Source organism: Peromyscus leucopus, chromosome 5, assembly GCF_004664715.2.
Source record: "Peromyscus leucopus breed LL Stock chromosome 5, UCI_PerLeu_2.1, whole genome shotgun sequence".
In the NCBI taxonomy this organism is placed as follows: Eukaryota; Metazoa; Chordata; class Mammalia; order Rodentia; family Cricetidae; genus Peromyscus; species Peromyscus leucopus.
Window position 1 is genome coordinate 14,464,887 of NC_051067.1, and position 12,588 is coordinate 14,477,474.

Genomic DNA, 12,588 nt, shown 5'->3' on the forward strand with positions numbered 1-12,588 from the left:
TGGGCAGTCGAAGTGCAGAGAGTTGCAGTGTCCTTCCAACCGTGTACCCAGGAGGGTGGCACACTCCAGTCTCTCATCATGTAGCAGCTGGGGCCCAGGAACCTGTATTCCTCCCCAATCCTGAGGAGGCCAGTAGGGCAGGCTCCAGTACAGCACAGAACATGCCTGGTAAGACATTCAGTATGTAAGGGCGTTCTATGAACTATTCTTGCAACTTGTGTGTGTGCATGTGCAATATATACGTGTGGCATTGTGTAGCATGCATGTGTAGAGGCCAGAGGTCAAAACCAGGTCTAACTTCTAGCTGGCTGGCCAGTGAACAACAGGGCTCCTCAAGCCACCCCACCATCCACCCCAGCACTGATAATCCCAGCACTGATAATCCACTGCACCTGGAATTTTACGTGGGTGCTGGGGATTTAAATTTGGGTCCTTGTACTTGCACAAAGACTTTACCACTGAGCCATCTTGCCAGCCTCTCTTGAAACTTCTCTGTGCATAAAGGCTGTTGAGCCTCAGATGCCAACTTCTGTCTTAAAACCTACCCCTGGACAGAAGGAAGGCTGAGAGTTCAATCAGGTATTCCAAAGAGGGTGCCTTGGCTAGAATGTGCTCGTGCCCCTGCAGGGAGGGGCTGCCTGGGAGTGGAGGATGGTGCCCCAGGAGGAGGGTGGCACGTGGAGCCCAGCTGGGAAGCACATAAGCTTTATTGTCATTCCTGATTAGAAAAGTGGGGCCTAAACCCCTGAGTGGGAGGCTGGGCTCTTCCCAGGTCACTGCTGGCAGAAGGTACCGGCATGACCTGTGGCCCCCATGGGCATGGCTGCCTCTTACTGGCTGCCAAGCCTAGGCACTGAGGCTGGAACCAGTGGCCACTACTGGAGCTGACAGGCACGGACAGTTGTCCAGGGTCCCTGGCCTAGGAAACAGCAGAGGCAGCAGTCTCCAGGGTGACCCGTGCAGGCTCCATAGGAAATAGAGACACTGATGTATCAGCAAAGGGAGGCGCAGATCCTGGTCCTTCTGGAATGTCCTGAGACGTCGGCCAGTGCTGGCCCCTCGTTGAGCCCAATCATGGACTTGCTGCATGTCCTTGGTGGGCAGTGACCATTCTCTGGGCAAGGGTTTCTGTGGGGCTGTCCAGTTCTAATGTCCATAGCCTTGCATCCAGTTCCCACATGCCTCGAGCAGCCACCCACACAGCAGTCACGGTTGGATGGAAGTCCACCTCTGACCATGGTCCGGCGGTGGCCAGCGTGGGCTCTGGTGGTTTAGGGGAGTGATGCACAAGGAGAAAGATGCCTTAAGGGCACGGCAGTTGCAGGGGTCTGGACAGCTGGGCTGCGATCAGGTAACTTTAAGGACTCTGGAAAGACACAAGAGAGGTGTGAGTGCCGCTAGGCCAACTGACAGTGCCCCAGGCTAGAGCGGGTGCTGAGGCCATGCCAGGGCCCGTGGGCATCAGGGCTACTCAGTCAGGCGTAAGGAACTGTCCCCCATGGACAAGGTGCTATAGCCCCTTTCACACTGAATACAATATTCCTGGGTCTCTGTCAGGACTTACAGGCCAGGCCCATCATGGTGTCAAGAGCCAGTCAGTAGTGACCATGGCCACCCACCTAGTAAAAGCCACTATTCCAGCTGTCAGCAGCAGCGGACTATGCCGTCACCAAGTACTTGAAGCCTCTGGAGTCAGCTCTGGAGACACTCATGAAGAGTTGAGGCCGGGAGGAATAGGACTAAGTTCCCACAGGCCCTGGCACCCTCTTCCTGGCCAGATGACCTACCGCTCAGGAAGCATCAAGGACTACATTCAGGGGTCGTAAGTGGGCTGGGTATGCCACATGTGAGGGGGTAGCCAGCCCACAACCCACCACACCCAATGAGCCTCCCACGGTGGCGATAGCAGCAGGTCTCAGCCTCCCTTACCAACAACTCACCTGGGTGTCCTACTGTCGGGGTGCCACGTCCATTACAGGCTTCTGGACCCCAAAGGCCGTGATGAAGATGTTGACCACCACGATGATGAATACTAGTCCTGTGGCCAGGTTGTTAAGGAAGTCCAGCTTGGCATGCTTGGCTGGGTTGTTAAGGTCGTACTTGACTGTGGGCGAGAGGGAGAAGATGCTGCCCAGAGAAGCCTGGCCTGGATGAAAGTGTCTAGGGAGTGTGCTGAGTGGACCGTATAGGGTTCTTGGCTGTATTTAGGATTTTGTTCCCCATTGAAAAATTGCCTGTTTTGCGCAGATTAGGCATGGGTGTCCCTACCTTCTATATTCTCCACTTTCTCCAGGCAGGCTATGGGCAGAGGTGACAGCACCAGGTTGACGAGCCAGGCCAGGTTTCGTTACAAAGGCAAAAGCGTTGAACTCCAGAGCTTTAGTTTACAGACCCTCTGCTATACCTTAGGCTCTGCTACTATACCCATTTCACAGGTACAGACCATGAAGTCCCAGAAGGTCCCCTCATTAGCCCAAGGTCATATTGCCAGAAAGCAAATCTGGACCCTCCCTGTTCCTGATGGCATCTTCCACTCTGAACAGGCACCAAGGTTGCCCCGGCAACCCCAGCCCACGTTCCCATCTACCATCCATCTATGCCTACCCAAGGAAGTGGGTCATCTGCTGAGGCGACACTCAGTGACTCAGTTTGGGAATTAGGGGTTATATCCTACATTTTGGATTTTCACTCGGAATCAGAAGGAAGAGTTGGTCATCCTGTCCATGGAGACAGTGGTCCAGGTCCAAGGTCACCCTCTGGGCCCAGAATCATCTTATCTCCAGAACCACTGAGTCTCTCCATTCTTTATTCCAGAGTCTCCTCTTTACCTCCTGCTCCAGGATCCCCTCATCACATCTTGACCCAAAGTCTCCTCTTTGCTTCCTAGGTAAGGGTTTCTTCTTTGTCACCTAGGCAACTTGGCTGCTCTTTGCTACTGGACACAGGCAGCAGAGTCAGGCCTGAACTGGTCTAAGCAGGGAGGACTGGCTAGCAGAAGCTACCACAGGGACCCAAGGAAGCAGGTACCCGATTCCCCTTCCCCTGCACTACCCCACCCTCCAGACCCTGAGGACCCCCAAAGCTCTGCTTTCAAAGGGCAGGGTCAGAGGGGAAGAGCCACAGCCTGGACCACAAGTCTGGCTACCTGAGGGCCAAGCATTTGAGGTGAAACCACTACAAACACCGCCCCCTCCACACCCACCCCAAACCCCCCCCATCTCCCTGTCCATCCTTGGGGCTGTTCGAGCGGCCATGGGCCCTACCCAGGAAGATGAGAAGCACGCCCACTCCGATCTGCAGCACGAGAGAGATGGAGATGAGGACCACGAGAGGCACAAAGAAGGCAAAGTCATGACCCTGTTCCACCACAGCCTTCAGCTGCGATGCGTTGGCCATGAGCAGGGCGATGTCCAGCATGCTCTCCGCCGCGCTCTTCTTGTTGGCGTAATGGTTTACATTGATGGGCCGGTTCCTCCAACCCCAGCGGGGTGGCTGTGGGGAGCAAAGTGATCAGTAGGGCAGGGTCAACGAGGGGCTCTGGGGAGAGCTACAGGGAGGGGTCAGGAAGGGGTTCTGGGTCTCCCTGGGGCTGCAGGGAGTTGTCAAGGCCCCTGCAGGCAGGGCTTCTGATGCCCAACCCTGGTAAGTGCTTGTTACTCTAAAGAAATTCCCTGGGGTAAAGTTCTTGGAGAGAAGGAAACCAGAACACCAACCTCAGCACACACACATACGGGCCTCCAGCTGAGAAAGACCATGGCCCTCACTATCCCGTGCAGAAGGTAGTCCTCCTTGCCTGTGAATCCTGGGCCTCCCCTCCCCCAGAGTCTAGGTTCCTGCCTGGTATCAGGAAGAGAAATGAGGTGGGAGTAGACAGGTCCCTGCATGCTGGCCGGGGCTTGAACTAACCTTTCCTGGGCTGAGCCCAAAGGTCTGGTCAACCCTGCCTTGGCTCACCTCCCAGCCCCAGCCTCACCCCCCTTAGTGGGACCACACACACAGACAACACCTCCAGCTTCAGCATCACCCTGCAGGATGGTCTGGTCACCCTGTTTAGCTACAGCTACTCATGGATATGTGTCACCAAGAGCACACAGCAGGTGCTCAATAGATGTCCCACCATCCTGTATGCAGTAGAGCAGGATGTCTGTTTCCTGAATTTTCATAGTAATGACAGAGATATAATTCCAAGCTCTTTTCAGGGTAGGCAACCCTTGATGGCATCCTCTCTTCTCTTAGGGCCAGTCCCAGCCCCTGCCCCTCCCTGGAGGCGACTTCCTAGGTCACCTCCCACCTCTTACATTGCCAGTCACAAGGGACCCTGTAGGTCTCTCTACCCGCAGGATCTTCCCCTTCCAGATACCCCCATGCTCTGAGGTTCTTTCTGGAGGCCCCTGCTTCCAGTGTACCTCCCCTGGTCCCCCTGGGAGGACCTGGCTCCTCCTGTCACAAGAGATCACCTCTCTAGCTGGCTTGCTTCACTCTAAGTGGCTGGTTTTCTCTTTCCACAGGGCCAGTCAGCTCTCTCAAGCTGCCCTGGTTGGGTCCCTTCTCAGCTCCCTGGGAAAATCTCAGCAGATCTAGGCTCAGCCCTTTGTCCACTGGTACCCCTGAGCCATCAAGTCCTGAATTATAGCCTCCAGGGAGTGGGCATGGAGTTGAAAGAGGTGACCAGGGCCGGCTGTTGGCAGCCAGCCACCTGGGGCCACCTTGAAAGATCCTGTTTCTAGACTCATGAAAGATGCAGGGGATGGAGGCTGGCTGTGCTGCAGGGCTGTGGGGAAGGCGTCCACTGTACTCAGGTGACTGTTGCAGGCTCGAAAGCCCAAAGCAGGGGCCACTGAGCTGACAGAGGGCAGGCCTTCACTTGGATGGTGTGTGTGTTTTTAACCTGAAATTTCTTCTGAAGTCATGTATTCAAGAAGGAAGGCAGTGTGGGGGGGAGGCACAGGTGCACTCTGCTGCCTGAACCTGGGCTGGAACATACCAACCACCACCACCCACCCCCGCTTTCAACGTAAACTGCACTTTGAATAGCAAGCTCCCTTTGGTCAAAATTCTTACTCAAGAGCACATTCCTAGTGTGTGAGACTGTGTGGGGGTATTTGTGTATAATTTTATGTGTATATGAAGTTGTATGTAGAAGTTACATGTATGTATTGTAGAAGCTACAAATGCATGGAGGTACATAGGTATGCTTGCATGCTCAAAGTACTGTGTGTGCATGTATGTGCACAAGCCCGCATGCCATAGAACACATACATATAAGTATCTTCACATAAACACACACAGATAAATATGCCTACGCATGAATGCTTACATAAACACAGGAAGTGGGTCTTTTGATCACTTAGTTGGTGGAGAAGAAGAACTCCACCAACTCCAGAGGATGGATGAGGTGAAGCCACAAATAGCCCCAGGCTAAGCTTGCTGAGCAGCAGGAAGAATTTCTTTTGATTCTGAACCATTTAAATACTTCGTGACCACATGGTCACAAGGACCAGATACATGAATGAACTGCCTCACGTCCCTAACCTCACTCTCTGCCCTCAGCACTGAGTCACAAATGCCTAAGCCCCTCCTGGCCTCTCTCAAAGGGCAACCGAGGCTCTGCATCGTCATCGTCAGAAGCTCCTTTCCAAAGCCACACAGCAAGTGGGAGCCGGGCGACAATTTGAACTCATGCTTTGGGGCTCAGAGCCCTGGCAGCTGACACTCCAAGGAGACAGTCCTCAAGGGGCTCTCTCTCTCTCTCTCTCTCTCTCTTTCTCTCTCTCTCTCTCTCTCTCTCTCTCTCTCTCTCTCTCTCTCTCTCTCTCTCTCTCGTTCAGGACAGCTAGTCTTGCTCAGTCTTTGTCTCGAATATGCCATAGGGCTTGTGGACTTAGTACCCTGAGATGGCTCAGAGCCCTTGGGGCCAACAGAAGCTACAACCTACCAGCCATCTGCTTCCCTCTCAGCCTGTAAGATGATGATATGGGCCTCAGGCCTTCGCCTGGTGTTAAACTCTATTTCCCACAGCCTGGCACTGTGTCCCTCACAAGCTGCAGGTCTCCCCACCTTCATATCTGGGGATGCCCTCTGGGAAACCTGTCTGCCACTAAGTAATAGGATACACTATTTTCCTCTGGGGATCAGGACATGGAGGTTTCAGGGGCCTTGTAGGATACCTCCAGGGAGAGGGAGGTTCAAATTCAAACCGAGGATGTAAGTAAGCTCCACACCTAGGGCTGTACCTGCGCACACACCATTGGTGTCCACTCTGGCAAGGGCCTCGGAGGTTTCATGCAACTGGGAAGGAGCCTACTCCAGGGGTCTGATCCTAAGTTATGCTGGTGACTGCCACACAGGCCTCTCCCAGGATGTACAGTAGGATGGATCCAAGGGTTGCTGGGCCACAAGCCACAGATCAGGGAGCCCTGTGGGCCTAACCAGCTGCCTGAGCATGCTAGGAAACCCTTCCAGGCCTGTGCCAGTGACCTGGGCAGATTAGGGAGAAAACACACTGGTTAATATGTCCCAGGGCTGGCAGGAGTTCCCTGAAACCTCAGCGGCAGCTGGGAACTGACATGAAACAGGCTGTTTTCCTCTAAACACCAAGAAGGAACAGTGTGGTGTAGTCAGCACGTACAGGGAGCTGTACTTGTGAGGGCCTGGTCAAATGGCCTGGGGTCACCTGATGGTTTACGGCTGAGGTGGGAAGAGAGTGGGTACCTAAGGGCTGGCTTAGTCATAGCACAGTGGGTACTACCGACCCCCCAAAGCTTGAATGGGGATCTATGCCCATCAGCTTGACCCATAGAGCAAGATGCTGTCCTTTATACACACACCCTGACATTCCCAATCTCACCACACCAATGGCCAGCAGGGTGACTGCTTATCAGGAAAATTCAGGGAATTTCATAGCATGGTTTCAGAGGCCTGTGACCTGTTGGGACATGCTGCATCTAGTGGCAGGGCCAGGATGTACCTTTACTCAATGTATGGCTCTCCCCAGTGACAGACTTCAGTCAATGAGCAATACCAGCATACGAATAAAAACAGAAACCAGGAAGGCCAGGCCAGGCACACAGGCTCTCCATGAGGCCAAAATGCTGTCCTAGGTGACCCAGAGGTCCAAGTCTAGGTAGATCCTGGATGGCTCCAACCTGAACTGCTCAGAGGCCCTGTCACACACCAGTAGACGGTGGGGGCTACTGTGGCATGGGGGCAGGAGCTGGGGACCCATCCCTAGGCCAGCTCCGGCAGGAAGCCACCTGTCCCTGTCAGAATCTAAAGCCCAGACTTCTGCGCCCCAGGCTGCACTGTCCTTGCCCAGGGAGCCTAAGAAGCAAGACAGAAGTGTCTCCTGGTTCCACATATGCATTCCAGGCAGGAAACCCCAGTGAGGCAGCAGGAAGCATGGGAGGCGGGGTCCCCACAGCAGACTCACTTCCTGTGGCTCAGAACTGACCAGGAGTGACCCTGAGGCTCACTAGGGTGGCCTTTAGAACTTGGCTAAGATCTGACTGTCCCAGGATCTGCCAGGCAAGCAGAAATGAGGAAAATAGGAAGCTTCCCCAAGCAGCTGAGGCCGGGCAGAGGGAATAGCAGTGTACAATGCCATGGCCTGGAGACCTAAGATATGACCACCAATAACTCAGCCTGGGTTCAGTGAGAGGTAAGAGCAGGGCAGGCACCACAGGGCTATGGCCCAGCTCCATCTCAGCCACCTCCCTCCTGCAGTGCCCGACATGAAGCCCAGCATCATCACATGGGCACGGCGTTTCCACACTGAACTGGTGTTTACTTTTCTCAGCTGCCAGGTAAAAGTGAGCCGACTCACAAAAACCGCCTCAGTCTGTGGACATTAACGAGGCCTTTAGGCAATCGGCCCTGGGGCACCTAGCATTTGGAGGGCATGGGCAGAGAGAGCTTCCCTAGTGCTGTGCAACTCTGCTGAGCCTCAGCCACCCGGGAGGTTGTGGCGCCCCCTTTTCCAGAGGGTTAACTGAGTTTCCCTTGGGGTTCCACCCTGGGGACGGTGCTGTCCTCCCCAAACCTCTGCGGGTGTCGCCATGAGAGCGTCTCCACAGCGAGCACCATCCGGTACTGTACTCTGCTGCAAGCATTTCCTTTACAGCAGCCATACAGTTTTAACTTAGCAGAAGCACTGCTACCAGAGCACCTCATAGATGATAAACTGAGGCACAGAGTGCTGACATGCCATGCCATCGAAAGTTGAAGGTTGGGAAGGGGGGCTGGGCATTGAGCAGGGCAGCCTTCAAGGCTGGCCACACCCCAGGGAAGCATCCTGTCCCCAGTGACCCTAGACAAAACCTCCCACCTGGCCCTGGATGTGCTCAGTAGTCTAGCCTCTGGTCTCCACTTGCTCAGTAGTCTAGCCTCTGGTCTCCACTTGCACTATTTCCTCTGCCTTGGGGCTCTCCCACCCAACCAGAGGGCCAGATCCGTGTCCCTCCAGCAAGCTAATGCAAACAACCCCACCACAGAGCAGCCTTCCCTGGCCTCTGTGCTCACGACCAACCACCACGTCAGGCAACCCTGCATACCCCTGAGAAGGCTACATGGCTGCTTTCATTCTCCTACCCGTGATCTTCAAAGAAGCGGTGGGGATGAATCTCCCTCTCTCTGGTTCCCAGAGCCAAGACAGTGACTCCTGAGCGCCCCCACCACACACACACACACACACACACACACACACACACACACACACGATCCAATCTTTTCCTGGGGATACGCTCAGACTTCCCTTGGGAGGCACAACTCATCCAGCTGTCTGCAGAGCTGAACAGACAGTAACTGAAGGAAAGACACAGCTAGGCAAGGCCAAGGGCTGGAGACAGGCAGAGCCCCACTTCAGACCAGCTTCTCAAACACCTGCCCATCTGCTCCTGATCTGCATGCCCTGTCCTTAAAGGCAGAGAGAGATCATTGGTTCTTCCTTTTAAAACGACATTAAAAAAGGCCCAGAGAGATGGAGGGCTCTCCCCAAGAACACAGCCAGGGTGCCCCTGGCCCACTGCTTCCAGAGTGCTCACAGACTTTGACAGAGCCCACAGGTCTCAGCTGGCACACCTGAACGAGTCCAAGGCTCTTCTAGTGCTGTTTTCTCCTCGCATCCAGGGACAGACACCCACGCTTCCACCTCTTGCTCCTCTGGTCCCTCCTCCCTGAACAACCCTGTTCCCACGGCATGGGCCTGGATCTGGGCAGAAAGTCTCTGTTCCAGTCTATTTTGCATCATGAGGACTTGTGGAAAATCCCGGCCTGGTGCAATTCCCCACCCCCACCCCCGAGGGGGGGTTCGGAAAAAGAAGGAATGTCCAAAGTCAACAAGTCACAGAGGGACAGAAGGCCACGCGGGGTGGTACTAGTGAAGGCTAGGCCCTGGCATGCTCAGCCTTTGCCCTGGAGGTAGACTGAGGGGTGAGGAAGGATGATCCTTCAACATGGGCATCCGACCACTGCTGTGGCCTTGGCAGAGCAAACTCCGAGCAGGTCCTTTCAGTCCTAGAGTGGACACCCTGAAGGCTGAGAGGGTGACGTTCTGTTTTTCATAGGCAGGTAGGTGACCGCAGCAGGGGCACAGCCTCGGGTTTCCCCTATCACTGCTGCATGCGACTGTGTGGTCACCGTGTGGTGACGTAGCTGTCTGCCTGGTGCTGGCTTCCAACCAGGAGGCGGTGACTCCCTCTCCCGCCCACCCCAGGGCACGCAGGAGACAGCTCCGAGGCGCTGGAAGTTGGAGGGTGGTGTGGGAGGAGGGAGAGTCCGGGAGAGGGGGATGCCAACCACCTCCACCCGAGGAGTGGTGCCAGCCAGACGCGGACTCTGTACAGCGGGGCGACGGCAGCACGCTAGACCGCCTGGCGCCTCTGCCCACCTGCTGTGCTGGCCCCAGACCCACCACTTGCTCTCGGGACAGGTCAAGCACGACTTTGCCCGGGAGCAGCGGCCACCACCACCACCCCGCAGTGCGGACGCGCGCACACCCGGCCCGACACCCACAGGTGCCCGCTGCTGAGCCGGGCCCAGAGAGGGCGGCGCCGGCCAAGGTCACACAGCGGCCGGGGCCGGGGGTGCTGGGATCTTACCGAGGCGTCGGGGGAACCGGGGAAGTCCGGGCGCAGGTCGCCGTTGAGCTCGTGCTCCTCGGCGCCCGACTCCATGGTGCGGCCGCCGGGCCGCCTAGCACACGGCCTGAGCGCGCCCTGCGCCTCCGCCGCGGGCTAGGGTTGAGCGCCCGCCCCCGGCCCGCCCCGACACGCCCCCCGAGCTCGGCCGCCCCCAGACTCCGCCTCCACCGGGGCGGGCCCGGGCCTAGAAGCCTGATGATGGGATCGTGTCGGTCCAGGAATAATCCCCTCTCTGGTCTTGATGTCCCCAATTCTCTGGCTCCTTCTGGATGGCTGAGGCAGGTAGCGCGGCGTCTGTCCTCGCGATGGCATCAGAGAGTCCCCAGGGACCCCGTCTCTGATCAAGCCGCCCCCGCTTCATCTTTATAAAGGGGGCCTAAAGGAGTGCCCGTTGCTGCCCCCCTGGTTTCCCCTGGGCAGGGCGCACCCTGAGGCAGTAAAGTCCCAGTATTTGCTAAGCACTCAACCCAGGAAAAGGGTGTCAACTGTTACTCTGGGCCACCTTAGCACTTTCCACTCCAGGGGCCTCAGCTTTTTTTGCCTGGAGCATGGAGCTATGAATAAGTGCCTCCAGCACATTCTAAAGGCCCAAGGGAAGTGTTGTGGCCGGGTCAAGAGACACCCCTCCCCCCCTCCAGCAAGACCACCACAGAGCCGATATCCGATGCAAAACACAAAGGAGTTTATTGATAACAAACTAGCCAGGTGAAGGAGGACGGCCCTGAGCTCTCAGGGTGAGGGGTTTTTAAAGGGAAAAACCGTAAGCAGGGTGGTACATGCCTGGGCATCATATGATTGTGTGAGGGTGTATAACCTTTGAATTTACTGGTAGAGGTTACAGTTATCATTTTTGAGCAGGCCTGGACAAGTCCCAGGCTTTGAGGCTTTGTCCTTGAGCTGCCATGGGGGCTGGCTGGCCTTGCACGTTCACACTGACCCATGCACACATTGACCCGTGCACGTAGCTCTAAATTGGTGAGACAACTGGCTGAACCTTGAGCAGATAGGAAGCTACTGCAAGGACTGTCTTTTGTTCACAGCCCTCCCAGAAGCTGCTTGCTCAAGTCTCAGGAAACTGAAACTGAGGCCTGATCCTGAGAGAAGACTGAGCAGCCTTTTATGGCGTCTGCTTGGTCCTTTCAGGAAGCAGAGGGGATCAGTAATGTAGCAGCTTCAGTGTCCAGAGGGAGCTGGCATCATGGTGCTGCCTGGACCTGGCACTGCATACTCCAAGGGTAGAAGGAGCTGTTGGACTGCTTCAGCCTTTGGCTGAGTGGATCCTTGTGTCCTAGCATCATGTCCTGAGAGTTCTCCTAGCCTAGGAAGCCAGGTGGAGTATGGAGGTGAGAGAATGCTGTCTTCCAAGGAGACACCAGATGAGGGAGCTGAGGTTAATGGCCAGCTGCTGTTTCTTCTTTCTCCTGACCTTGACCTTGTTCTCAAGCCCCACTTCTCTTTGCATTCTCCACTGCTGTTTGCTGATACCTCCCTCCCCTAGCCTCTCAGGAGGAGTAAGCAGACCATGGGACTCTTGGGAAAGAGGAGGTGGGCCCAGAACTAGCATTCTGCTGCCGAGTGGCTCACCCTCTCTCTATGCACCATCTTTCCAGCATGTGTTGTAACATAAGGCTGGAGTTTGCTCAAGGCCAAGTAAGCCTAATGGTCATTGTCCTGTTGTTACCCACCCCACCCCCCACCAGAAGGAAGATGAGGGTTAGAGAGGTTAAGAAATGGTGCTTGGCCTGTGGTGGTGGTACAAGCCTTTATTTTTTATTTTTGGAGTTTTTGTTTGTTTGTTTGTTTTGGTTTTTCGAGATAGGGTTTCTCTGTGTAGTTTTGATACCTGTCCTGGATCTTGCTCTGTAGACCAGGCTGGCCTCGACCTCGCAGAGATCTGCCTGGCTCTGCCTCCCGAGTGCTGGAATTAAAGGTGTGCACCACCACCACCACCACCACCACCACCACCACCACCACCACCACCCGGCTTGGTGCAGGCCTTTAATCCCAGCTGAAAAACTCTGACTCAAAAAACTGAAAAAGAACAAAGAAAAGATAAAAAGAAATGGTGTTTATGTTGAAGAGATTGGTCAGTAGTCAAGATCATTGGCTGCTCTTCCAGAGGACCAGAGTTTGATTCCCAGCACACACAATGGTAGCTCACAACCATCTCTAATTCCTGTTCCATGGGGTCCAACATTCTCTTCTGGCTTCTGTGGGTACCAGGGACACATGTGATGCATGGACATACATGCAGGCAAAACACCCATCCACATAAAGTAAAATTTAAAAGTTTAAGAATTATTTAAGAAGAAGAAAGAAGGAAATGGTGTCCAAGGTTGCCAGCATGCCAGGTCCTGTTGCAGGTGCAGTGGAAGCCTACCTAGGGAGCAGATGGAGTCAGGCACTAAGTAAGAGGTATAGAGGACAGCACTTTGTGAAGCCTGGTACCATT

The 12,588-nt window shown here is 55.1% G+C and overlaps 1 protein-coding gene across 1 annotated transcript; it reads right to left on the reverse strand.

Moving 5' to 3' along the window:
• Positions 1-689: 689 nt before the first annotated feature.
• On the reverse strand, positions 690-10,242 carry Ninj1 (ninjurin 1). The gene is made up of 4 exons (XM_028867654.2): positions 10,095-10,242; positions 3,264-3,492; positions 1,941-2,104; positions 690-1,366 (listed from the first exon to the last, which is right to left on the reverse strand). Exons 1-3 carry the CDS (start codon positions 10,167-10,169, stop codon positions 1,950-1,952), a joined length of 459 nt encoding a protein of 152 aa, XP_028723487.1. The 5' UTR covers positions 10,170-10,242; the 3' UTR covers positions 690-1,366; positions 1,941-1,949.
• Positions 10,243-12,588: the final 2,346 nt, after the last annotated feature.